Source organism: Camelus dromedarius, chromosome 5 (genome assembly GCF_036321535.1).
Source record: "Camelus dromedarius isolate mCamDro1 chromosome 5, mCamDro1.pat, whole genome shotgun sequence".
Lineage (NCBI taxonomy): Eukaryota > Metazoa > Chordata > Mammalia > Artiodactyla > Camelidae > Camelus > Camelus dromedarius.
Window position 1 is genome coordinate 64382826 of NC_087440.1, and position 25810 is coordinate 64408635.

The following is a 25810-nucleotide window of genomic DNA, read 5'->3' on the forward strand; positions in this document are numbered from 1 at the left end:
GCGGCCAGCGGCCCCGCTCACTTAAGGCAGCGAGTCCCGCACAGCAGCTGCTTGCTCGGGTACGTGCCGCGCTGCCCATCATGTCCCTGAGGAGCAGCCTCTCGCGTCTCCTCCGGGCGCAAGTGCATTCCGTGCCGAGGAAGTCCGTCCATTCTGTGGCTGTCATTGGAGCCCCATTCTCACAGGGACAGGTGAGAACTGGGACCTGGCATCTTGGGGCAGGATTCCCGCCCCCCCCAGAACCTAGAGAAACCGGGGCTAGTGGGAACGACAGGGAGGCGAGGAGAGGATGGGGAGAAACCGAGAGGGGACGTGGTGGCTGATTCCCGCGATTGGGCACTGGGAGAGCACCGGGATTTTCCCCGGTAGAAGACGGGGAAGGAGGGAGGGGATGGAGGGCACCCTGTTTGCAGTGCGGGCAGGGGCCAGCGGGATGGCAGGTTTCTTCGGCCTCCCCCGGAGAAGCGAGAAAGTGGTGGGTTCCGCTTGGGGTGATGGAGGAAAGGAAAGGAGGGAGAGGATTTCATGGAGAGGCTGCAGGAGGAGAAACCGGCCAGAATCCCCGGTGGAAAATAAGGGAGAAGAAGTTAAAGAAAGCGGCCGAGGATTTAAGGCTTCAGGGTCCATTCTCAGAAGGGGCATTAACTGGAACGGAAATTGGCGCTTGCCTCTCTGGCGGCGGGAAGACGGGAGGAGCTGTTTTGTTCTCTCCTCAATGAAAGAAACCTGCAGTCGTGGAGAGCTCATTGGTGGCGAAGTCCCGGGCTCTGGCCCTGGCCAGAGGCACATAACATCCAACAACCAGATCCTGACCTGGTTCAGCCGCTTTCCCTGTCTTGGCCTCTGCTTTCCCTTCCCACAACGAGGGGCTTGGAAGGTTGGTTCGATTCCAGTGATTGCTGTTTTCTCCTCCTTCCCTGCAAGTGTTTGAGATGACCAGACCTCAGGTGAAAATAATAAAAGGGTTTTCAGAGGGATCTGTTAGGAACTAAGTATAGGATTGCAGATTTCTGTATTTTTGTGAACTGAAGTGGTCTTAATTTTCTATTTTCCCTCACATCTAACTGTGTATACATTACAGAAAAGAAAAGGAGTGGAATATGGTCCTGCTGCTATAAGAGAAGCGGGCTTGATGAAAAGGCTTTCCAATTTGGGTAAGTGACTGGATTTTAGATGTCTGAGGGCTGGTAACAGATCATTTCAGAGTCTTACTCTCTTATATCCAGGGACTGACTGCACAGTGTCTGCTGTGTACTCTCTCATCCTCTTTTAGATTCTACCTGCAGCTTAAGATCTATTGAGGAGTCTTCAGGCTAAGTCTGCTTGCAATAAAGAGAGTGTGTAGAAGGCAAGGAAGTGGAGTGAGGCAGGGCCTGGAACAAGCTGCAGAAGGGTATGCTGGCTCCAGCTCTGACTGCACTCAACCTTTCCCCAAAATTCTAGCTTTCCTAACCCAGTCATGAGGTGCTTATGATTCATCTGTCTAACCAGTTTCCTCTCTTTAAATCATTCATTTCCTCCCTTTATTACTGTAAGCAGCACCTTAGATCTGTGTTTTTTCAAACTTCCCTGATAATGAAAATCACTTGGGTTACTTGTGAAAAATACAGATTCTTCATGGAAGAATCTGGTTTATTGGCTCTGAGGTGGAACTCATACACGTGCGTTTTCACAAGCACCCCCAGGTAATTAAAAGTAAAGTTTCAGTCTTGTAATCAGGATAGCAGTCTAAACTGACAGAACCAGACATAAATCTGACCCAAAGATAGATGCCACTTGTGTAGTAATGGAAAACCCTTCTTTTAGTAACGGGGCACCAAATTCCAATACCTTTTATGGAAGGAAGGTTCTTCGTTACATCTAACCCAAATGTTTCTGGCTACTGTTCAAGGCTATTTCCTCAATTAGGGCCATTCACATATCTTTTCTGGAGCTATAAAGTGCAAAAGGCATGGCAGTAGGGAGCTATAGGTCCTGGAGATAATAGTACAGAATCTAGGTGAACTACGAATCCCTTCCCCATGCTTGCTTTGAAACCTTCTCTGCTAATCATTGAGTCCATTGAGTCCCTGTGGTGAGTCATCACCTCTAAAACACAGAGGAATAATGATGTCACCTTGAGTTGAGGTGTCCTTCATACACCTCTGGCTACATATGTATGTAGTGTCTTGGTTTTAATAGAGACCCTATTGAAGAAGGAACTATAATTAATCACTTTAGTAATTGCCCAAGTTCACCACTAAAGATGAGAGATACATTAAGACTTAATGTGTCATGAGCTACCTAATAGGAAGGGTGTTTTCCCTCTTATAAATGAAGAGTACTGTTCCTTTAAATCAGCTGAACACAATGTCTTTTTCAATAGTGTAATTTTACACTGATGGAAGCAATTTCTGGTAATCACTTCTTTAACTTCTGGATAAACCTGCAGCCCTCTTGATGAATTGAGCCTGGCATTGCTCAAATTGCCTGCTCGCTGCTTGATTCTGCCTTCAGAGACTCCTGACAGGAATCAGTTGCAGCCTCTTACACAGCTGAGGCTGCTGAATGAGGGGGAGGGGCACATTGTAGCCGCTTCTCTTACTCATGCCTTGTAGACCTCCTTTCCCGAAGCAGCTCCTGGTATTTTTCCACTCCAGCCTGGAGAAGCCGTTCTCCCTAAACGTCACCTCTCAAATACTTCCCCTGTAAACCCTCAACCTAAAGTGATGGTGAAGCTTCTGTTTATTTGGTCTCCCCTTTAATTCTTCTCAAATGTTTTTAGTTTTACAATTTATATCCTTAACCCTGTGGCTGATTGGTAGCCCAGTATCACCAGCAGTCTGAAATAGAACCTCATTGCATATTAATAAGATCGTGACACTCAGCAGATTTCTGGCATGTGGTTTTGGCTCATCTCCAGGAATATGTTGGAGAAAAGTACCAAGAGAAGTTTTAATTGCTGTGTTCTGAAACAGTACCAAAATAACTTAAGTCCTTCAAGCACCATCACATAAGCAGCATGGGTCAAATTTCAAGGGAGAGAAGACCCATGGAAAGGTAACTTGTCATAAATCCTTTTGTTCCTCTCCTTCTGCTCTGATGTCACTGGCTGCTGGTGTTGCCATGGCATCAAACTTCCTGTTTTCTTGAATGAATATGTTTGACTTTTTCTGGGTTTGTTTTCCTCTTTCCCTGGGCTTATTAAGGACACTCAATGGTTCCTCTCTCAGGTAATTATTTATTTTAGTGTATTAAGAGACCCTGAGACATTCTAACTGAAGTAAGCCAGAAAGAGAAAGAAAAATACCATATGATATCACTCATATGTGGAATCTAAAAAAAACTCAGACTCACAGAAACTCAGACTCACAGACATAGTAAACGGTCTTATGGTTACTGGAGGAAAGGGGATGGGAAGGGATAAATTCGGGAGCTTGAGACTTGCAAATATTAGCCACTATATAAAAAATATATATAAAAAACATTTCTTCTGTCTAGCACAGGGAACTATATTCAATATTTTGTAATAACCTTTAATGAAAAAAATATGAAAACGAATATATGTATGTATATGCATGACTGGGACATTGTGCTGTACACCAGAAATTGACACATTGTAACTGACTGTTCTTCAATTAAAAAAAAAAAAAAAAAGAGCCTGAGAGAAATGAAGACATAATTGCTCTGGCAAGGCTCAGATGCAGGGGCTCTGCTCCTGATTCTGGTTAGCTCTTGCAGCCATGGTAATTTGTTTGCCCTCTTTCCTTCAGAAGTAGGATGAGTGTTCTGTAAGATAGCTGTAAACTGAGACCAACAGTTTGAGGTGTCTGTCACTGTAGTTTCGGTAACTTGACCCAGCTGTGGTACTGAAGCAGTGACAGCCACTGGAACACCAGGCCAAGGATCCTGGGGTTCAGGAAGCCATTTGGGAGCTATTCTGGTTCCCCTCAACTAGGCTAGGGACACTTACTCTTCCTGTTCATTTGGCACCCCATCAGATAGCAGAGCAGGAATCTCTTTGGTTGAGACCCAATAATCTAGCTGGCTTCAGCAAGAACTCGTAGAGGGCCTGAGGTAGTGTAAGGCTCTGAGGTACGAGAGCTGTTCATTAGGAGCAGATTGGCAGGTGAGTTCAGGGGTCTGTGGTTGGTTGAGAGTGCTAGCCATCACACATTTAGTTGTGTGATAGTGATGCTTCAGCCTGGCTTCCATCCTACCATTCCACTGAAACTGCCTTGAGCAAGCTCACTGACTTGTCAGCCTTTATTTTGCTGGCCTCTCTGCTGCACAACTGACCGCCTTATTCCTGAAATACTCTGTTAGCTGAGACTCAACTCTCTAATGAGCCTCCTCTCCACTGACTGGTCCTTCCTGGACTCCTCTGTGGGATCCTCCTTTTTCCCACCCCTCAAATGTTGACATGTCCCCAGTGTTCCTCCAACTTTGTTCTAAGTAGCCTCCTCTCACTCTCACAGATGGCTCAGACTCAACAGGTTCAAAACAAAATTCATTTTCTTCTTCAAATCTGCTAGTCCTGCTGTCTTCCCACTGTCTGTTTCACACTATCACTCGTTATCTGGTTACTCAAGTCAAACTCTGAGACCATCACAGTTCTTATCTCTTTTCTTTTGTCCCTTACATCTGTTGATCACAAGTCTTGTTGATTTTTTTTTTCCCCTCCTAAATGATTGGAGTCCTTTCCCGTAATGGTACTGCTCTAGTTCTGACCTTCTCGCACATGGCTCTGACTTTCCAGTGGTGCCTCTTGTCCCATTGGCCTGCTTGGTTCCTGTTCTTGACTGCCACCAGAGTGATCATTTTAAGACTGTGTTTCTCCTTTGCTTCGTCTTTCCATGGCTTTTTGCCTGCATCCATGCTTCTCAGTCTTGTCATTCATATATCATCTATGCTAAGTTGTCATATTATTTTGGTGTTCTTTAAATTGGCTTTAAAACTTTATACTTTTAAAACCTACCTGTTCCTATAGTAAACAGTGAAATCTCAGGCTTGTGCTAGATGCATTTTTCTGATACACTTTTAGTTTAAGGTTTACACTTTGGTATTTGACTTACAACCACTAGTGGTATGTGTTCCATACTTAACAACCGGTAAGATAAGCACTGTATAACTTGACCCTCATCTACCTCCACCCACATTCCACCTTGCTTTTGTTGCAGTTGGGGTTGTGGGCACTTGACCTAGGCTCCACTCAAAGAAACACCCATCCTAAACCTTGTCTTGAAATCCCGGAAGGAGGGGCAGTGGTCCCAGCAGTAGCTTCTGCCCAGTGTCAGTGGGGTGACCCGTGAAGCTGCAGTGTGTCCTTTCCCTTGTAGTGGAGGTGCCAGCAGCAAGAGTATCTTCACTGGGCCATCCTGCAGTGGGGTTTGGGGGGCCGTTATTCCTGGCCACGTGGCCTTTAAACCAAATTTTGGTCCCCTAAAAACGATTCTGGGAGTTACCCAAATTGGAAAAATAGCTTTTCTACTGAAATTAGCCAGAACGGTTTCTGTTGCTTGCAGCTTAAAGATCCTGACTAATAAATCAGTTTACAAATTCCAGTGAGAAACAAATTACTGTGTGGACTGGAATAGGCAAAGCCTCTCTCTGCCCGGGCCCTGATAATGAGTTCTTGTTCTTTTGTTTGCTTTCCCCCCCAATACTTGACACAGCCTTCTTGTAGTTAATATGACTCATTAGGTTACACTTTCTCTGGCCTTTATTTCATAGTTCCTTTGGGTTTTAGCAATTCCTTGTTCTCTTGGTGCTCTAACTTTTGAACCATCATATTCTTTAGTACAACTTCTGAAATAGCAGCCTAAAGTTTTAATTAAAGGCATCTTCAAGTTCTAGGCATACCTGACTATAGTAAACAGACCTACCTTAATGTGTTACTGTGACTTATTTCATTTTCAATGTTCTATATCTTGAACATGGTAGCGGTTACAGAACTTTGTATATTTGCCAAAACTCACTGAATTTAAAATGTCAATTAATACAAAGTATGCATCAAAGCTGTTTAAATATCATTTTTAGGTTTATTTTTCTTAGCAGCTTTAGTCACTAAAAACTGTAACAAGTTCATTTATTACCTTGTATATTCAAAAAATGTGAGCACTACTAGGTTTTAGGTACTAGGGATACAATAGTGAACAAGCCAGAAATACCTGTTGTCATGGGACTTTCTAATGAGGGGTGGTTGGAAACAGACATGAGTAAAACATAACAATATGACAGATGCAATAAATGCTATAAAATAAATGAAAGCAAGGATGAGGGTAGGATAAGCACTGTAGATGTAGGTAGGGAGGCCTTACTGAGAAGAGGTCATGTAAGCAGACCTTTGAGAGGTAAGCAAAGACACCACGTGCATATCTGGGAGACAAGCATTTCAGGCAGAGGGTAAGTGCAGTAAATAAAGTTGCCAAGACCCTGAGATGAAAAGGCCTGGAATGTTCAGGGAACAAAAAGCTGTTACTGAGGTCTCACCAGTGGTTGTCATGGGGGAAGGGGAGGGCCTTGCTATACTCATCTCCAGGTTTTCAAATAAAGCCAGAAATCAGGGTTCCTTTCGGAGATTTGTTTTTAAGAAAAAGGTGATATATCCAAAAAATGGAATATTATTGAGCTATAAAAAGGAATGAATTGCTAATTCATGCTACAATGTGGAAGAACTTTGAAAGCATTATACTGAGTGAAAGAAGGCAGATATACAAAAGGCCACATATTATATGACTCCATTTATATGAAATGTCCAGCATAGGCAAATCCAAGGAGAAAGCAGAGTAGTGATTCCCAGGGACTGGGTGGGGAGAGGGAATGGGGAGTGACCACTAATGGGTATTGGTTTTTGTTTGGAGCGTGATAAAGCTCTTCTGGAATTAGTGATTTGCTAATGTCTTGACAAAAGCATACATCACTGACAAACTTGAATATCGGCAAGTCTATTATAGATAACTGGGATTTGGCAAATTTCAATATAACCATATCTTTCCTGTTTAGAAAAAGGCAGCAAAGAATTTAACTCACATCTTATGTAATAAAAGTTGCTTGATACCTAACATCTACTATGGTCTAGGCACTGTGCTAGGCTCTTGCTATTATATGATTCTTAACCATAAAAGCAAATAATGACACCTATTATGATAACACAAAAAAATTAACAAATGTTGGTGAAGATATGGAGAAATCGGAACCCTTGTGCACTGTTGGTAGGAATGTAAAATCATCCAGGTACTGTGGAAAACAGTATGGCATTTCCTGAAAAAGTTAAAAATAGAGTTAACATACGATCTAGAAATTCTACTCCAGGCATATGTCCAAAAGAATTGAAAGTACTATTATGAAGAGATACTTGTACACCCATATCATTGCACACATAGCATTATCCACAATAGCCAAAAGGTGGAAGCAACCCAAGTGTCCGTTGATGGATGAATGGATAAACAAAATGTGGTACCTACATACAATGGAATAATAGCCTTAAAAAGGAAGGAAGTTCTGATATATGCTGTTTACATGGGGGAACCTTGAGAACATTGTGTTAAGTGATATAAACCAGTCACAAAAAGACATATTGTATGATTCCACTTATAAAGTATGCCAGAGTCGTCAAATTTAGAGACAGAGTGGTGGTTCACAGACTGGGGAAAGAGGGAGAGAGGTACAGTTTAATGGGTACAAAATTTCAGTTTTGCAAGATGGAAAGAGTTCTGGAGATGGATGAATGGTAACAGTTACACAACATTGTGAATGTACTTAATACCACTTAAAAATGGCTAAGATGGTTATTGTCATCTGTATTTTACCACAATTTAAAATTTAAAAAGGAAAAAATTTTAAATAGGTTAGAATATGTGTTGAACAAGGAAGGTCACTTGAGGTGGTAGCTTCTCTGTGCTACAGAGAGGGACACCATAATGCTGCATGCTTGAAAAAAATTTTTCAATGTGTCACTTAGCACACTGTTCTATAAATAAAAGTTGAGGATGGAAAAAGTATGGCCTGAAGGTCACACAGTCAGCAGTAGAAGTCGTTGAGAAGCTTATTTCTTGCCATATACAACCTAGCCCCTCAGCTGGTGCAATCCGCAGCCTTCTCCCCTCTTAACGTGGCTGAAGAAACTGAGTAGCACCGTCATAAATGTATGGTCTCCAACTTCTGAAAGTCCTCTGTTCCTCGTGTTTCTGCTCACATTTTCCAAGACAGCTATTTAAAGTCTGTACCCTTAATCCTCCAGGCTCTGTTCTTCCAACACAGATATGAACTCTTAACATACAGCTCTTCTCCCCTACCCCCCAGTTAGTTGTACGGACAGAGATGCTATAGCCTCTCCTGAGAGGATGAGGTATCTGGTCCTCCCTGTGGGAGGTGAGTATGCTTGCACATGATAAGAGCCCAAAATAACAGTGGTTTAAGAAAAATAATTCATTTCAATCTCCAGGAAATAGTCTAGAGAGAAGTCCACAGCTGGTTTGGAGGCTTCGTTCCTTGAAGTTCAGAACTAGATTCTCACCTTGCTGCACTACCAGCAAGGCCTCCATCTAATGGTCCCAGATGGCTGTGGCCTCATTTCTGGCATCAGGATGTAAGAATGAACCAAGAACCGGGCAAAGGGAGAACTTGTGCTTTCCCTTAAGGAAGGTTCCCAAGAAGTTGCTGCAGGACACCACTGCTTATCCTCTTGGCCGCAGTGGGTCACATGGCCACAGCCAGTTAGAAGGGAAGATGGTGAATTTAGTCTCTTTTCTCAGGGGCCATGTTCCGGTAAGTGACCCTCAGCCTCACCATCTCCCTGTGCTCTAGATCCCATCCCCTCCTGCCTTCTGAGTGCCCTTGCTCTGGCACTTATTCCTTCTCTCCCCTTGATTCTCAGTTTCTCTCTACTACCGTGTCCCTTGGATAGTTACCCCCACCTCCTATCCCCTTCTGCCGTATGTAGCCGTAGCTCTCATCTGGTTATTTTGTTAGCCACCATCTCGGCCTCCCCACTGCCTTTCACACTTCGGCTTGCTATAATCTGGGGTCCTGGGCCATCACTGCATCACTGTTGCTGAGCTCTCTGACCTACTTGCTAACACGGTGGCCCCTGCAACTTTTACATTTGACCCTATTAACCATTTCATCCTTATTGAAACTGACACTGTGCTCTTCTGGTTTTAGGTTCCTTTGCTAGATCTTCTGCTTCCTACCCCTTACGTGTTGGTATTCATCAGGGTTCTGCCCTCAATCCTCTTGCTTTATGCTACCTCCGTTGGCAGTCTGTCCATTTCCTGTCACCTGTATGCTGATGCATCCAGAGATTTACCTCCAACACTTTTATATGTCTTCAAAATACAAGAATGCTTTAGAACTTAACTACAATACCATTATCACACCTAAAATAAGTTAATATCAAATACCTAGTATTGGGGAAATATAATTTAAAAAATATTCTCCAAACCAAGAACCTATCCACAAAGGTGGTAGAAAAAGAAAACAGTTTATAGAATAAGCATTAAATCTGGCAATTTACTAAAAGATCCCAAAGATAAACCTTATTCGTTTCTGTAGCCAAGCAGGTGCAACTCATTCCATGTTTTCAAGATTAATGATAACTAGTTCTCCTTTGACAACACTTTTTATCACATGTAACTCACCCTAACTTTATCATGGAAGTTGGAGTGACCACCTGTTAGTTGATTGGCTTTGTCTGGGGGAGCAAATTAACTTCTCATATCTTAATGCAGGAGGTCACTTTTGTTTTGTTTTTTTCAAATTGGAGCAAAGGCCCACCAACCATGCCCCGAAGTTAGCCTCCTAGTCTGCCAGGAGGGCTGGGAGGTGGGAGCCCTAGATGTTTGCATTTCAAAAAGATGGTTCCCAGGTCTTCAAGGAAACATTCTTGGGTTGTGAGGCTTATTTAGTCACTGTAAAGATCACCTACAATTGGGCGGGGGGTGTAGCTCAAGTGGTAGAGCACATGCTTAGCACGCACGAGGTTCTGGGTTCAACCCCTGGCATCTCCTCCAAAAATAAATAAGTAGGTTTAATTACCTCCCCCCACCCGAAAAGAAAAAAAGATTAATTTTTTTAATTACCTACATTTGAAAAGGACAGAGAAAGACATTCTGAAATGATAGGGGAGGCGGGTGAAGTCATTACCCTTCTTTTCAACAAGGATAATTAAGTCAATTTTCAAGTTGTCTCCGTCCTTACACCAGTTAAGTTCACATTGTCCAGTTGGCTTAAACTTTTTGTGTTTATTTTTCAGTTTGAGTTCTGATCCAAGTAAGGTCAGTATTAATTGATATCTCCTCAGTCCTTTATAGGCCCCTCCTCTGTTTTTTTCCTTCTTCCTTGCAGTTGGTCTGTGGAAGGAACTAGGTCACTTGTCTGCAGAATCTCAGCTTGGGTTTTGCAGATCGCATCCCTATGGCATCCTGTGCCACGACCTTCTGTCCTCTCTATTTCCTGTCAACTGGTTATCGGATAGATCCTTGGTGTCATACAGGTTCAATTTTTTTTTTTCTGGTAATACTGCTTCATAGGTAGTGGTGTACACTTCACTGGGAGTGGTGTTATCAGCCATTGAATATTGCCTAGAACTGAGCCATTAACTTGTTTCCATGTATTATCAACCGGATAGTCTCTAACACCCCAGTGCCAACGTATACAAAACTGAACTTACCGTCATCTCCACTCTCTTCCCCTGTGGTCTTTCTCATCTCTGGTGATAGTAGAGCCAGAAAGCCGGAGGGCAAACCCTTTCTCTCTTCTCTACAGCCCCTCTAAGGATTGCTGGAATCTCTTCCATTCTCTCCTGCTGCCTTGTCTTCACAGCCCCCAGGAGCTGCTCTTCTGCAGGCCAGGACCATTTCCCACAAGCCACCTGATCACTAGATCTACCGTGCAGATCTGACTCGTCACTTCCCTACTGCATTTAGGATCTGGCCCAGCGCCGCCTCCTGCCTCATCTCTCTGCAGTCCTCCCGGGTGAACCCTGGGCTCAGGGGGACTGTGCGCTGTTCCGCAGGGCCCGAGGTATCATGTCTCTTCTGCTCAGTAAGCCTTTCCCCTGTCTCCTTTGATTCCTGACTAAAACCTTCAAGATTCAGATATTGACTCTTCTGAGAGGTCCTCCTGGCTCATCCTGGGTCTGAGTCAGCACCTTCCTCGGTTCCTGTCACACTGTGTGCACAGCTGCACCACAGAAGTTCGCACCAGGCTGTGCTTTCCCCATCTGTCTTCTCACTGGGCTGGGAGCTCCTTGAAGGCTGCAGCCAGGCACACAGTCAGCTTCTGTTGAAGGAAAAAAGGAGACAGAGCATCCTAACTTTCTCCTGGAACTTCATTCACATCGTGACCTCTGGGATTCTCCCAGGTCACTATTTCCTTTCTCTCAAAATGGTTTGCTCCTCAGAAGCCACCTGGTTTCCCAGATTTTAAAAATATATGCTTAGTATGCATGAGGCCCTGAGATCAATCCCCGGTACCTCCATTAAAGGAAAAAAACGGATAAAAATGGATAAAATATATGACTCAATGAGTAGCTGTCATATATCAAATAGTTTAACTCATATAAGGTGTTTGGGTACCAGGTGAATTTAGTTGAGCTAAATGTTGGCAAGTGATGACGGCCAGTCTGATGATGCCTGCTTCAAGTAAGGCTGACCTCTAGTTGCTTTAGACAGAAGTGGCGTGATTTCTTCAATACCCAAAATGGCACCATTCAGAGGCCTAGAGCCTAAGGGATTACTGTGGTTGGTTTAAATAATTTAATCCTTGAATACATTTACGTGTCCCTCTCTATTAATGACCAAGCTCTCTTGGTAGTGTGGGTGTGTTTGTACAGCAGGTGTGATAATGGTAAGATCTGAAAAGAAAAACAGCATCTTCCTGGCTCCCTCCTCCACCCTTAGAGACCAGAACCACCGAACAGAAAGAGAAGTAGAAAATTCCTTCCTGTGTGACCTGAAAATTGAGTCACAGCAGGGTGTGGCATTGTGGTGAGGGCTTTCAGAGACCTGGGTGTTCCAAGTGACATTAGCCAGGCCTTTATGCTCTTATAGGGAAGGTAGAAAATTCAAGCTGTGTGAGAATGTTGGACTCTTTAGGAGCCATTTCGGTGGGAAATTAGTGGGCTTGTGTTTGTTTGCTACTTCTTACCAAAAACTCATTCTTATCAAAATGACAGTCATATTACAAAGAGGTTTTGGGAAGTCTTAGATTGATTACAACATCCGTTTTGAGGAAAAGGGTAGGGTGGGGAGAAAAACCACAAAGACGCCTCATCTAGTTGCACTAATGATGTAACCCTTGGTACGTGTAGGCTTTTCCTTGTTATCTCATTTTAATCCTCATTAACTGCATGAGGTGGGACAAACTTGGAGTCTGAATTTGGCTGGACTCTTGACTCCTCTTGGAAGTTGGGGACCAAAGGACAGGGATTGTTTCCTTTGCGTCTGTTGTGGCAAGTTGACCCACCATGACCACTCATCTGCAGTGCACTCTGCTTTCAGCCCAGAATAGTAGGGAATGTGGTCCACCTGTTTGTTGAGGTTCCTTGGGAGGCTCACCAGGATGCTAGCTCAGGTCTGGGGCAGGGAGCTGCACATCAGGACTGTTCATTGGCAGAGCTGTAGTCACTAGTCTGTTGTGTCTGTCTCCCTTTAAATCCTTTCTGGAACAAGGTGGAGCATCAAGAATTTTAAAAAGAAAAAAACCACGTTTTGAAGAGCGATATTTTATCCTGCAGGATTGTCACTGTCTGTTCCTGTGGTTAGGTATTGGAGTAGCTGAAGTTTTGTCAGCATGTTAACAGCAGATGTTTTTTCTAAAGTTTAACCATCCTGTTCTGAATAAATGAGAGAAAATGGTTATGTTGCAGTGACTTACAAAGCCAGAGGAACGCTCCTCTTATCTCCGCCCCTGCCTGGGCTGGAACCAGGCTGCCAAGTGCCATCAGCCGACAGTCTGCCGGAGAAAGCCTGAGCTGGCTCACCGTGATCTAGAGGTGCTTGGAGGGTTGACATGAGTTGGGGTCACAGGGGCATCCCTTACTAAGCCTGTCTTTAGCAGGTGATACACTGCCTTCCTTCAGCCAGAAGGACACATTTAGCTGGTTACCAATTAGCAGGAAACAAATCAATGGTGTATATCAATGGTGTTGCAAGTCATCTCAATTATATGTCTTGAGCCAAACTTTTGAGCTTGTTTTGTATTTGTATTTTTTTTAACTCAGGGATCACATTTATGCAAAGGCATCTATTAACACCATGTCTGTACCAGTTGTTCTTGAGGTTAACTCTGGTATATGTTAGATAGACATGTCTGAAATGACTGGCCTGGATGCCTGGGGTCACTGTCCGTCCTCAAACCCCCAGTGCCACACTCCCTGCCCCTGTCTTTCTTAGCTGTGGTCTTCACTGCCTTTGAGAACACCTCCGGGTGAACAGGAGAACAGGGTGGGGAGGAAGGAGATGTTGAGAGCACTGGTTGGAGCAGTCTTCTGAGGGACTCCGAAGTAGTGAACTAGAACAAATAGTGTTATTTGCGTGATAGGATTTCTTTCCCTAAAGCATCAAACTTATTTTGGAGGATGGGTCTAAGGAAGCAAAGAGCTTATCCTCAGATACCCCCAGGACACGTGGTTCTTGAGGTCGTACAGCCTCTGGGAGTTAAGTGCACTAAATAGAATTCAGACCCCTGCATTTTATTGGTGGTAGCCAAATGAGTTTACCTTGTAAGTCTCTTCAAAGGTTATTACCCAAATCACATTTGGGGGTAAGAGAAATTCTGCTTACTTCAAGTGATCTGAATTAACTCTAGCTTTCTTTTCCTGGTTTAGACTTCCAGTAACATTGCCACTTTGTTTTCAGTATGCTGGTCTTCCAGGTACGACTTTGAGGTTCTAAGAATTAGCAGGTGCATTCCTTTAAAATACCGAGAATTCCCTTTAGGGCAAAATCTGCCATGTCCAATATTTGAGCCTATAACTTTAAGAACCATCAGTATTAGCACCAGATGAGATCTGTCTTTGTTTTTCTGCAGGTTTCCCTGTGTTATTCCCAGTAAGTCATAAACATTCCGTCCTCTTCAGGAACAGTTTGAAAAGAATTGTATGCTAATAGACCCCTAGCTTTTCTCCAAGTCTAATATTCTGCCAGTGGGCTACCTGTGGCTTGGCAGATTCACCCATGTGCCAGCTCACTTCAGAACCCACCTGTCTTGACTTGCTGGGAGCCTTGGGAGCAGCTGGAGCTGCCTGTAAGTAGAACAGCAAGGGGGAAAAGTCAAAAAACGCCTGCCCACTCATATCATTCTTATGTGAGGCTCTAACCAAAGGAGAGTTCAGGCTTGCTCTCAACAGTTGGAGCGATTTAACTTTGCTGAATTTCTTCTGAAGTATGTGGGTAACGATACCAGCAGAGGAAGTGAGGATTAGCAGCTACCACTAAAAACGCATCTAGCACAGTTCCTTTTCCTTCTTTCCTGTCACTGGCACCTTTTCGGGGATTCACTGGTGATGAGGGCCCTGAAATAGAAGTGCTGTCCACAGACATTGCTAAGGTCAGATAGGGCTGTTTTGATTTCTTCCGGTTGCATCATTCTGTTGATGCACTTGTGTTCTCATTCCACTCCGATGGAACCTGAGAGCTTTATCAAGGCCAAAGGTAACTTCCAGGCCTAAAAGATCAGAGTAGTCGTCAGTGTATTTTTATTACCAGCACCAGGGAGAGAAACAATGAGGCTGTGCCAGTATAAACAGAGCTTGACTCTTCCCCCACTGCAAGTGAAAAACGAGAGCCCTTTCAAGTTGATTCCAGATCTATTTGTCATGGACGCTTCCTTGAAGTTTCAGGTTCATTTCGTCCTACAATGCTTTCTAAGAGAAGAAAGAGCAGCAATGAAACATTATGCCTCATCTGATCTAGACTTGCAGATGAGTTGACTTGAGCACAAAAAGCTTGAGAAAGGGACAGCTCCCTCAAGCATGACAGACAGATATTTGATATTACAATGTTTACTCTTTTCGCTGTTATTTCAAAATTCTTTAAAAATTAGTGAGACCCTTTCTTGGGTCTTCTAGACTAGAAGAATTTGCCATACATGGCACTCGGATAAAGTAATAGCTTCATTATTACTCAGTTCATCCTGCTCTTACAGAAGGTCAACCTGCCATCAGCCTCCCTACTTCTCAAGAACTGGCCTGAGTCACAATTCATGTTCTGTACAACCTCATGTCTCATTGCTCCAGTATGCAGACATCTCATTTCTATTAAATAGTTCAACTGTTTCCAAACAAGGCATGTGCATTCCTTCTTTCAGGCCCTTATTTTCTTTTTAGAAACCAATCTTGGGCTCTACTCCGTGAGTCCCTGGGTGCTACAATGCTATCAGTATGGTAGGCATTAGAAGAGAAAGCTGCTAAGAGGCTACATGAGGACGGCGTGGTAAATTTGCCCATTCAGCTCTGTGATGAACTGGAACAGTCTGGTTTATCAAAAGATAGGATCAGCAACATAAGTGTTTGTATTTTGAGTTCTTAATCACTTAAAGGTTATGGCAGTAGAATTTAAAAGTACTCACTGTGACACAGGTTTAACTGTCTGCCGAAGTCCATTCTCATCCTCTTCTGGGTGGAAGGTAGACCTGCGTTTGCTGGCCAGTGCCACGTGAGCAGGGATAATGTGCCACTTGTAGGCCAGGGCCTCTAAATGTAGAGGTGTGCCTTCAATACTTTCTCCCTCTCCTGCGGCCTTGAACCTGGGGAGACTTAACCTTAGCCACACGAGATGGCAAAGCCCAAGGTGTGGCAGAGCCACGAGCCAGGAGCCTGGTCTCTGAATCATATGAACGAAAGCGCTCTGCTGACCTAGAACACAGGGGCATTAAATGAACAAGAAACCAATCTATTGTGTTGAAGCCATTGTTCTGGGGAGGGCTCATTACAGCAGTTTACGCTAACAACCTTATTTTAAAGAATATTATACATTATGTTTATGCATAAAGGTCTGCAAGGACAGAGTAGTCAAGCCTGGGGACTAAGATAGGGGACTTTCACCATTAGACACTTCCTTACCAATTTTACAAAAAAACCTGTATGCCAATAAGGAGAGAACAACAACAAAAATAGCACAACTGTGCTGGTAAAAACTTTACCTGATGTGAGGTGTGTAGGGGTCATTCCTTGGCTACTCTGAGCCTCACTGAATTTCCTTTCGCTCCTTTGGCACTCATTGTCTCCGGTCCTTACCTGGAATTTATTCTGGAAATTAAAGAGCAGTGTTGGGAGTCACATAGAGTGGGCCACTCGGGGAGGACCTCTCGAGGTATTAATCTCTTCAGGGCGTCTGGTCCTCAACTTTGTGGACCCAGGAACTGAAGTTTTGATGTGTGCAGAGCTTATCAGGCCTTCAGACCCAGAGATCATGCTAACCAAATGCCCCTGTGTAATTAGGGTGAGCTGCAGTCCTTCAGCATCCACTGTGTCAGGAAGCCCTCTTGCTGCTATGAGAGCACCTGGGAAACTAGGTGAATAACCAGAAGGCTGACTGGTGGGCAAGGAATCAGAGCAAATGTAGTTAGATATTCTAGGAGAACCCACCATCCAGGCTGTGAATTAACCTGGTGATACACTCCACAGAGTTAACAAGGTCTTTGCAGTTGTAGAAGTGCACCTTCTGGGCAGGATGATCTGTCCGCCAGAGCATGTCAACACCTCTGGTTTCTCTGTGGGCCGCGCCCTAGGGTTGGCCCCGTGCGGGTGCTTCCACTGAGGCTGCGGAGCGCTCTGTGGCTGGTCACTTTGTCAGCGCGTCCAGTGGTTGGTCTAGGTGCTCACTGCGGGGGGTGAACTTGCGGATGGTCCACTGCTGCTTCTGCTCCATTTCTGCCGTCTTGTCGGTTCCTTGGAGAGGACTCATCACTTCTTAAAAGGGTCAGAATCAAGACGGAATCTTTGATATAAAAACTACATGGTCAACAGTACACACTCTGGGGCAGGTGGCCTGGATTTGGATGCTGATTTTGGCACTTAGCAACTGTGTGACCTTCCTTCAGTTCCCTCTATAGAACGGATTCTTCAGTTGCCTGGGACAGGATTGTTTTGAGTCTTAGGTAAGAATTTATGTCGAGCAGTTAGAACTGGGTCTGGGATCTTGTAAGTAATAACTGTTAAAGCATCCTGAAAGTAAAAAATATTTAGGTCCTCAGGTTGGCCTTTTATTTTACTTTTTTAGAAGTTCATAATATGAAAACTTCTATGCATGTTTCTTTGTCCTACATTAACAGAAATCCTGTCGGTTTCTTTAGGTATTTTACTTTCTCTTTATAATCTGGGGATATCTGGGGTCTAATTGCTACCAATTTTGTTGATTGTTAGGTCAAGTTAGTGAACATTTCTGGGCTTAACTTTCCAAAACCCAGCTGCTTTATCTGTAAAATGGTGTTCCTGACAGGATCTACCCCACGGGATTGCTGGGAGGACTAAGATAATCCTACCCCAGTCATGTGATGTTTTGAGTTACAATAATAAAATAAGTATGATGTGTACTTTGCCAGTTGTTATGTGTGATCCAGGTCAGTAAGAGTTGGAATAACATACACAATTAATCTTGTCACCTTTCATTTGTTTCCAGGCTGCCACCTTAAAGACTTCGGAGATTTGAGTTTTACTCCAGTTCCCAAAGATGATCTCTACAACAATCTGATAGTGAATCCTCGCTCAGTGGGCCTTGCCAACCAGGAACTAGCTGAGGTGGTCAGCAGAGCGGTGTCAGGTGGCTACAGCTGCGTCACAGTGGGAGGGGACCACAGGTAAGCTGGGAGCCGGGGGTGGTGGAGGGGCTGGATTGCATGGTGCTTCAGGCTAATCAGTGAGCTTCTTTGTCTCAGTTTTCTCATCTTGAGTAAAATACCCTTCAGAATTTTTAGGGTATGATGTGCATACTATTTTAATGTCTAAGATCACGAGCCACTGGAGGCGTGTGTGGTTTCCTTTGTAGGACACATCACGTAGTGTGAGGACAAGTTCAGACGTAGACTAAGCAAAGTTTAGACAGTGTGTGTCATGCTTATTTCTTGGAAAACTTTCTTAACTGTTTCATGACTTCATATTTGGGAGAATTAGAAAGATCAGTCAACAGGCTGAATATAGGCTTTTTATTTTTTAAGTATTTCTGCTAATAGGTTTCTTAGCAAATTCCCCACTAGGCATGTGAATACATTCTCTACCTCCACAGCATGGCCCCTAGGTGACTAATAACGTAGATTCTGCCTCTCAGGGAATCAGCATGTAGTTGACCGAGCACTGTGCTGATGTGTTCTCTGGTGGTGCTGAGGATTATGGGAAGCTTGTGATTGATTAGGACTAGATGAAATAAATACACATGGAATGAAAAAAAATGGAATTCTATCTCTTAGAGAAGGAAGAGATCAGTCTGGGCTAGAACAGTCAGATTTCATAGGGGAGTGTGATTTGAGCTACGGAATGAAGTTTTTTGGTAGAAAGAAAAAATGGCATTGAAGTACTAGGAGTATCGAGCACTTCATACATATTCCCAGTTAATCCTCTCAAAATAATGCCATGAGAAGATACAACTTTATCTAATTTACTGCTGGGAACACTGAGGAACTAGAGGCTAGATAATTTACCCAAGCTCTAAGGCCAGGAAGTAGCAGACTTGGGATTCAAGTCCATTGTGACCTCTATGGGCAATTAAATTTTCTTGAGATCTAATCTAGCAACATTCCCTGAATTGCTCAGAGAGCTTTTCAGATCACTTAACTGGAAAGGCAGGTAGATTTCCTCATGAGGAATAAAATTTTAGGCAGAATAAGAAAGTGTCAAGGTTCTCTACTGAAACTGGTTAAACAACCCAAGGGTCTTTTGCCTCTTGGCTCAGTTCTCTCTCTCAGTTCATTTATTGTGTCTTCTGGTCGGCTTACTATTTGGTTTGTCTTTTGTCTGCAGCCGTCTAGATCACACCTCTATTACTGCTCCCTGTTTCCTGTCCAGTGCTAAAACCTAGGCTATCTGGAAGATTCTAAAAAGGAAGGGATGGGAATAGTTATTGAATATTCTAAGGAAGTGTCATTTTTAGGTCACTTAGCTCCTTTGAATAGTACAGCATACACTATTGCTTTAATCATCAAACCAACTCTGACTTAACAGAGCCAAGATTATTATAGCCCTATCTTATAGAAAGGGAAACTGAAGACTAGAGAAATTTTCTTATTTCCTACTGTCCAATTTCACAGTTTCTCCTAGAAAAAACCCCAGTATTCCGACTTAATCCAGTGCTTTCAGCACTAGACTGTGCTATCCCTTAAAGGTCCTATGCGGGACACGGCGCACTGAATGCTCTTAGGTTGTACTGACCAGGAAGATCACTGTAGTTGGTTCCTAAGATGCTTACACTGCATTTCCCATCAATGTCAAACTCTTTGGTTCCTGGGAAGCTTGGGCAGCTTTCCAACCATGATTTCATCTGCTATATTCCTACAGCCGACAAAGGACAGTTAACTAATGTAAGCGGCGACCAAGGACAAGGAAAGCAAAACAAACCTTAGTGATACATGAATGCTAATGTATACAAGATAACACACAAATAAACTTCCATCTTATTCAGTGATCTAATGAGATCTTTAACTGGGTTGCCCTGTCTAATGTCTTTAAAAACTCGACTTCTTGTTTTAGGAAGTATCACATATCTTTCTAAAAAGGTTTAATCCTCATTTTTTCCTTAATAAGTTAGTATAACTGATTCTTTGAAAGTAATGATGAGATCTCCCTGATGTCTCATGAGGTATTAGGTAGTATTTGTGAGTTGCTACATATAGGTCATATCCTCTAACAGGATTTCATTTGTTGAACTAATATTTTAGGTTCTTTTCTGGGCCAAGGCTAATGGACCAAATTAAAGGGATTTGGGGGCAGCAATGACACCTATCACACTGCAGGGATAACCAGTCATCAGCTTTGAATCTTTAGAGCCTTCCATTTCTCCCTCTTTCTCAAGGTTCATCTTTGGGAACAACAGCCCAAGGGACTCTGTCTCACCCAAATCCATGCTCAGTGTGGGGCCCTGACTTTGCCCCGAGGACAAAGTGTGAGCCATGTTGGTTGAGGATATTTGTTATTGGTGATGTTTACAAAGTGGAGTGCCTTTAAGATGACTGTATTTGTTCTTTGCAGCTTGGCAATTGGTACCATTAGTGGCCACGCCCGGCACTGCCCAGACCTTTGTGTAATCTGGGTTGATGCCCACGCTGACATCAATACACCCCTCACCACGTCATCTGGAAATCTCCATGGACAGCCAGTTTCATTTCTCCTCAGAGAACTACAGGACAAGGTCAGTGGGCTGAAATGAAGAGAAAGCTGAACAGCTTACAGGTGTTGTCCAGGAGCTTTGACGGTCTAGTTCAGTAAGATTTCTGTGAAGGATGGGTTTACGGTGGTGGTAGAAATGCTTACCACTCCTTCATTTGTTCATTAAACATTATTTTGGACCAGGCAATCTAGGTGCTGGGGCTATGAAGATGAGTAGGACATGGCCCCTGTCTTCTGGGGGGCTCATAATCTCATAATAAAGGAATGTGTTAGTAGGTAAGTAACTCTAGTGGCTGATATACCCATAGCCCCAAGACTTCTTGGTTAGAAGCTCCTAGGACTCACTCTCAGAAATGCTGGTCTAGAAGACAAGCAAAAGTGTGATTACCTCCAGGTGGTATTTTCCCAAGCTGTTCAGAAGACATGGGAGACCATGTTAGGCATAGACTAGAATCTGTATATCCCTCCCCTCAGTGAAGGACCAAGTTAAACCAAGACAGTATGAAGGTTATTCATTAGGCAGAATACATGTTTTGGCTGTCAGCAACTTGAGGTTGCAACTGGGTTATGTTTCAAGAACCAATCTAAACAGTTCAGTAATGTGCAAAGAGGTGGAAATGGGCTAATCAGTACTCCTGCTATTTAGGTAAGTTAATAAGAAGCCAAGACCACCTTAAGAGAAGGTATTTTTTTTTATTCTTCTTGGGAAAGCTATCTGTGTTCTTCAATTGCCCTTCTGAATCATTCCCACTTCTGTTAGTTCTTTTTCCCAGATGAAGTGTGTCTTGTGTGGAGGAGAATGTAAACTGCATACACTGGGAAGCACATAGTGATTATCTTGGTGGGATCAAGAATCTCTGATGAATCCTGTTCATTCCTCTCTTCATAGGTACCACAACTCCCAGGATTTTCCTGGATCAAACCTTGTATCTCTTCCCCAAGTATTGTATATATTGGGCTAAGAGACGTGGACCCTCCTGAACAGTAAGTTGACACATCAGAGTTCAGCTCTGGGCCTGTCCTGGCCACTTATGTTCCATTTGGTAGGTTGTTTTGTCTCGTTAACTTGTTGTAGGTCACTATAAAGACAACCTGCCCTCCCTCCCCCAACACACACACACTTGATTAAAAATGTTCTTTAAACTAAGACTTCTTTCCTTTATATCTCACCAGTTTTATTTTAAAGAATTATGATATTCAGTATTTTTCCATGAGAGACATAGATCGACTTGGTATACAGAAGGTCATGGAACAGACGTTCGATCTGCTGATTGGCAAGTAAGTAACTATAATGGATGTCAACTTCTAGATCCCAAAAGGAATAGGGTAGACTCCCAATGGGCTGTACACTTGAGCCTGTCTCTTGAGGATAATGGCTTTTCTTTTAAAATAAAAGCAAAATATGTACATATAAAAATAATTCAGAAAGGGAGACTATGAAACATAGGTTGTATTTTTCTTCTGGGGTTAGGAGAGAAACTCTCTCTCATGAATTTCTCTTTTGCTTCATTTTTAATGCTTACTTCTTGAGATGAGAAGCGTTCATTGTTCCAACTGTCCTCTTCTTCCCAGTCTCACTATTGCTTCATCTGAAAGTTTTATATTAAGCAAATCTTGGTGGTGTGGAAAGACGGCAGATGAATACTAATCAAATGCTAGTTAAGAACATTTCCCAGTGCTGAGTCTTCATTTCTGGGTGACTGATTTCCACCTGGTAGTATGCCATGCCGTAAGCTGTTAAGAAGTTGAAATACTTTAGATATAGGTGTGTGTTGTATGTTAGCTTCAGCTACTGGGCACGGGAGTGAAACTGAAGTTATTAGAAATGGGAGGTGGTCAGATTGCAGACATAAAATCAGAGTTAAGTTCAGCTGCTGTTTTACTGAGAGAATAACAGCAATGTAACCTAGATCAGTCCAGCTTAAACTAGAATCTGTCAGAACTCAGTGTCATGCGGAAGTGAAGAATTTCCTCTATTGCCAGTTCCTAATGTAAGAGGCTCTAATGCCCAGAGTAAGTCAGAAATAAACAGAAGTTGGAGTTTGTCTGAGGCACATAGAACAAAGGACAAAATTATGAAGTGGTGTGTAGGAAACCAATATACTCAGTAACTTTAGAATAGGAAATCCGTTGTATTAAAGTAGGATTAACAGCAACAAAATCAAAGAGTTGCAACTGTAGGAAGGATGAATGTCCAAGCACAACCCAAATGACTGTTCTCTTATTCTCCTTTCAAGAAGACAAAGGCCAATCCACCTGAGTTTTGATATTGACGCATTTGACCCTACACTGGCTCCAGCCACAGGAACCCCTGTTGTAGGGGGACTGACCTATCGAGAAGGCATGTATGTTACTGAGGAAATACACAATACAGGTAAGCAGTGATCAACCTGTTAACTACGTAAGTAAATACACTGAAGCCTCTTGGCTGCCAGGGGATCTAATCTACTATTACATGTCATTGCACACATTGTTTTTTTTTGTTTAAACTTCTATAGCTAAAAGTCATGTGGTCAGGCTAATGCGGGATAGTTATCTAGAGGCATGTTTGGACCTGGCTAATGACAACATATGCTAAGGCAACACTGAATAAAATTGTTTATGTCTACTTAAACACTTAATGTTATAATAAACACCAAACTGATGTGGTTCTTCACATCTGAATTATCTAAAAATAGGTTAAGATTAAAAGGCAAGGCCAAATAGCTGTGATTTTTACCCTGACGCTGGGAGTTGGGAATGTCGAGTTAAGGCTTCTCTTGAAGATATTTCAAAGCTGGACAGTATCTTGGGTCCTCTGATATAAGTCTTACATACTAGAGCTTGTTTGACAGGGCCTGTAATATGGGGATACTGGAATGCATGGCTGACAGGAAGATTAGTAAGCTGAATGCTAGATCAAGAGTAACTACAAGAGGTTACTGTCCCAAACTCATCCTTGTTTGCAAACAGTCTGTCAGAAAACTTCTGGTCTTAAGGCTAATTTAAATGACCTTTCATTGCAAAATTTAAACAATTGTCACATGATACTTCAATACCATCTCATGAAATTGGGGTCTAAAAGGTACAGACACCCAGACTGAAAGATCCAGGACCATAGGAAACCCTTGACTAGGATAGATATGGAAATTGAGAAATGGTCTCCTTGGCTCCGGAGCCTACTAGAACTTTAGGCACTACAGAAAGGGAAAGAATGCTTGTTTGTCAGCTCTGAGAGGGGCAAAAGTCTCATTCTCAGACCTACAATCTTAGATGTTGTCGATTGTCCTTGGCCAGTGAACCTGGAAGTTCAATTCTCCATTCTGGTTCCCAGTGACACCACTTAGAGCAGGGGTGAGTAACCTCTAGCACTAGACGAGGCAGTGGTCACACCTTGCCCCTCCCTCTCTGGCTGCACTGTTACTATGTTCCAAAAGGCTGACTGTCCTGACACTCAACTAAATGCAGTGGTTTGCTTAAATTAAAGGTGGCAATAATCTGGAAACATGGGTAATACATATTTTTAATAGCACAAACCCTCTTGGTTTACCTCTGGGTTATGCAGAAGGTCCAGGTTTAGTCAGTGGAAATCAAGATACACAAATTATCAGACACAGATGCGTGAGCAGGAACTGGTGGAAATGCTACAGTAACGTGCCTGCTCATAGTGGCTGTGCACAGTGCTCTGAACTATGCATTGCTAGTAAGGGACGGCACACTGACCGATGTAACAGCACTGAACATAACATGTACTATAGTGTAATATCTATAAACCATTAGGTATATTCACCCATGTTTCCAGGCTTTATGGCCACCCTAAATAGTCTCAGATACTTGTATTCTCCAACCCTAGTTTGTTCAGATGACTCTTGAAGAGGTAGATGAACTTCACCCAGAATAACCAACTAAAAGGTTAAATACCCCAGAAGTAGGGGGTGTGTGTATGTATGCGTTGGGGCGGGAGGGAAGGGAGTGGAAGGAAGGTCTGGACAGGTTCTTTTCTGGTCTGATCTTCCCTTCTCAACCCCCTTGGCACAAGTTCTGAAACCCTCACAGAAGGTAACAAGTTCAAATTAAAGTATGACTGAGTCTTCCCATGACCAAGTGCAAGATACTAAGTCAGTCTGCTGAGCCCTAAAAATTGTGTCAGACATGGAACCTGCCCCCAGAGCTCAGGCTTGTAAGGGTGAGAGTAAGATATGCAGTAATAACTACTTCAGGGCATGTGGGGCCTTAAGAGGTACAGATACAGCACCAGAGTTCCAAAGTGGTAACAGAGCTCTGGCTAATGAGAAACGGGAGGTCTCTTCACACAACCACAGGCAGGCGTCTGGGAGGTTCCTAGAAATACTGGAAATGATGCATCTTCCCAGAAAATACGTTGGAAACTCCTAGTACCAAACCACTCCAGCTCTTTTCTTGACCTATCCAGAAAGCCTGTCAGCTAAGCCTGCTGCTATGTTCATTGAACAGAGAGAATTTATTTTATTACCTTAAAGGTTTCTTTCAATCGTATTCTGGTATATCAGTGTTTTCAACTTAAATTCATGCCCAAGAGGATGATATATAAGGGCTTCCTGAGAGTGGATAATTTGATAGAGGAAAATGACTTGTTTTTACCTTGGCTTGTTCTGCTCAGATGGGACAACCCTCACTGCAAGTGGCAGCCAGGAAGTTTTGTGAGGTTTTGTCATATTTTGTTCTTTCAGGGTTGCTCTCAGCACTGGATCTTGTTGAAGTCAATCCTCGGTTGGCCGCTTCAGAGGAAGAGGCCAAGGCTACAGCTGGCCTGGCAGTGGATGTGATTGCTTCAAGTTTTGGTCAGACAAGGGAGGGAGGGCACGTTGTCTATGACCAACTTCCGACTCCCAGTTCACCAGATGAATCAGAAAGTGAAGAACGTGTAAGAATTTAGGAAATACTGTGTCCTGACAATGTCACGATGGGCATTTCAGAGTTGTGAGGCATTTGAGGTGACAGATACTAAATGGTGGTCTGTCTGGGTCAATACTGCCTTAATGAGAACATTTGCGCATTCTCACAATTGTAAAGTTTCCTTCCCCTTCATTTTGGTGACCAATACTACTACTGTAAATGTATTTGGTTTTTTGAAGTTCACAAGGTATTAATATGTTGGATCACTATGTAAATTTACAGAAGTCATAAACAGCATTTATTACCTTGGTATATCATACGGTCTTATTGCTGTTCCTTCACATTTAAGTGGTTTTCCACCTTCCCTCCCTCCTCCCATAGTCTGGCTACACAGTGCATTCTTGAACCGTTAGCTCACAGCAGTAATATGATTTTTCCACATCTCTAACACCATTCACAGAGTCAAAGTTCTGGTCCACAAACCTCTCTCTGTAGGAGGTTCAATGCCTGCGAAAGAATTTGTAGTAGACCAGGCCTCCCAGGATGGCTAGCTCCAGTAAGATAATGATGGAAAGTAGCAGCTTGTTGGTTGTCACTCTGCAAAGAGAAGCAAAGCGGATGTAGTCAGAAGTCTGGGTGACCTTATTTCTTTCCATT

General features: G+C 43.2%; 2 protein-coding genes across 9 annotated transcripts in view; one reads left to right on the plus strand and one right to left on the minus strand.

Moving 5' to 3' along the window:
• Positions 1 to 25465, plus strand: ARG2 (arginase 2). The gene is made up of 8 exons (XM_010976608.3): positions 1 to 191; positions 1082 to 1154; positions 17604 to 17781; positions 20162 to 20321; positions 21189 to 21283; positions 21473 to 21577; positions 22537 to 22673; positions 24988 to 25465. Exons 1-8 carry the CDS (start codon positions 81 to 83, stop codon positions 25191 to 25193), a joined length of 1065 nt encoding a protein of 354 aa, XP_010974910.1. The 5' UTR covers positions 1 to 80; the 3' UTR covers positions 25194 to 25465.
• Positions 5999 to 25810, minus strand: part of VTI1B (vesicle transport through interaction with t-SNAREs 1B) — a 37161-nt gene continuing 17349 nt past the window's right edge. Inside the window, exons 6-8 of one of the 8 annotated variants that reach the window (XR_010381006.1) lie at positions 25637 to 25750; positions 16126 to 16231; positions 5999 to 15729 (exon numbers count right to left, since the gene is read on the minus strand). Coding sequence is in view for 4 of the 8 variants with exons in the window: in XM_010976610.3 (XP_010974912.1) it covers positions 25654 to 25750 (97 nt within the window). In the remaining 4 variants the exon portion in view is untranslated. Of the gene's footprint in view, positions 16232 to 16643; positions 17150 to 21449; positions 22034 to 25424; positions 25751 to 25810 lie in introns of those variants that run through there. The other 7 variants (XR_010381008.1, XR_010381005.1, XR_010381007.1 and 4 more) reach the window with 7 other exon arrangements.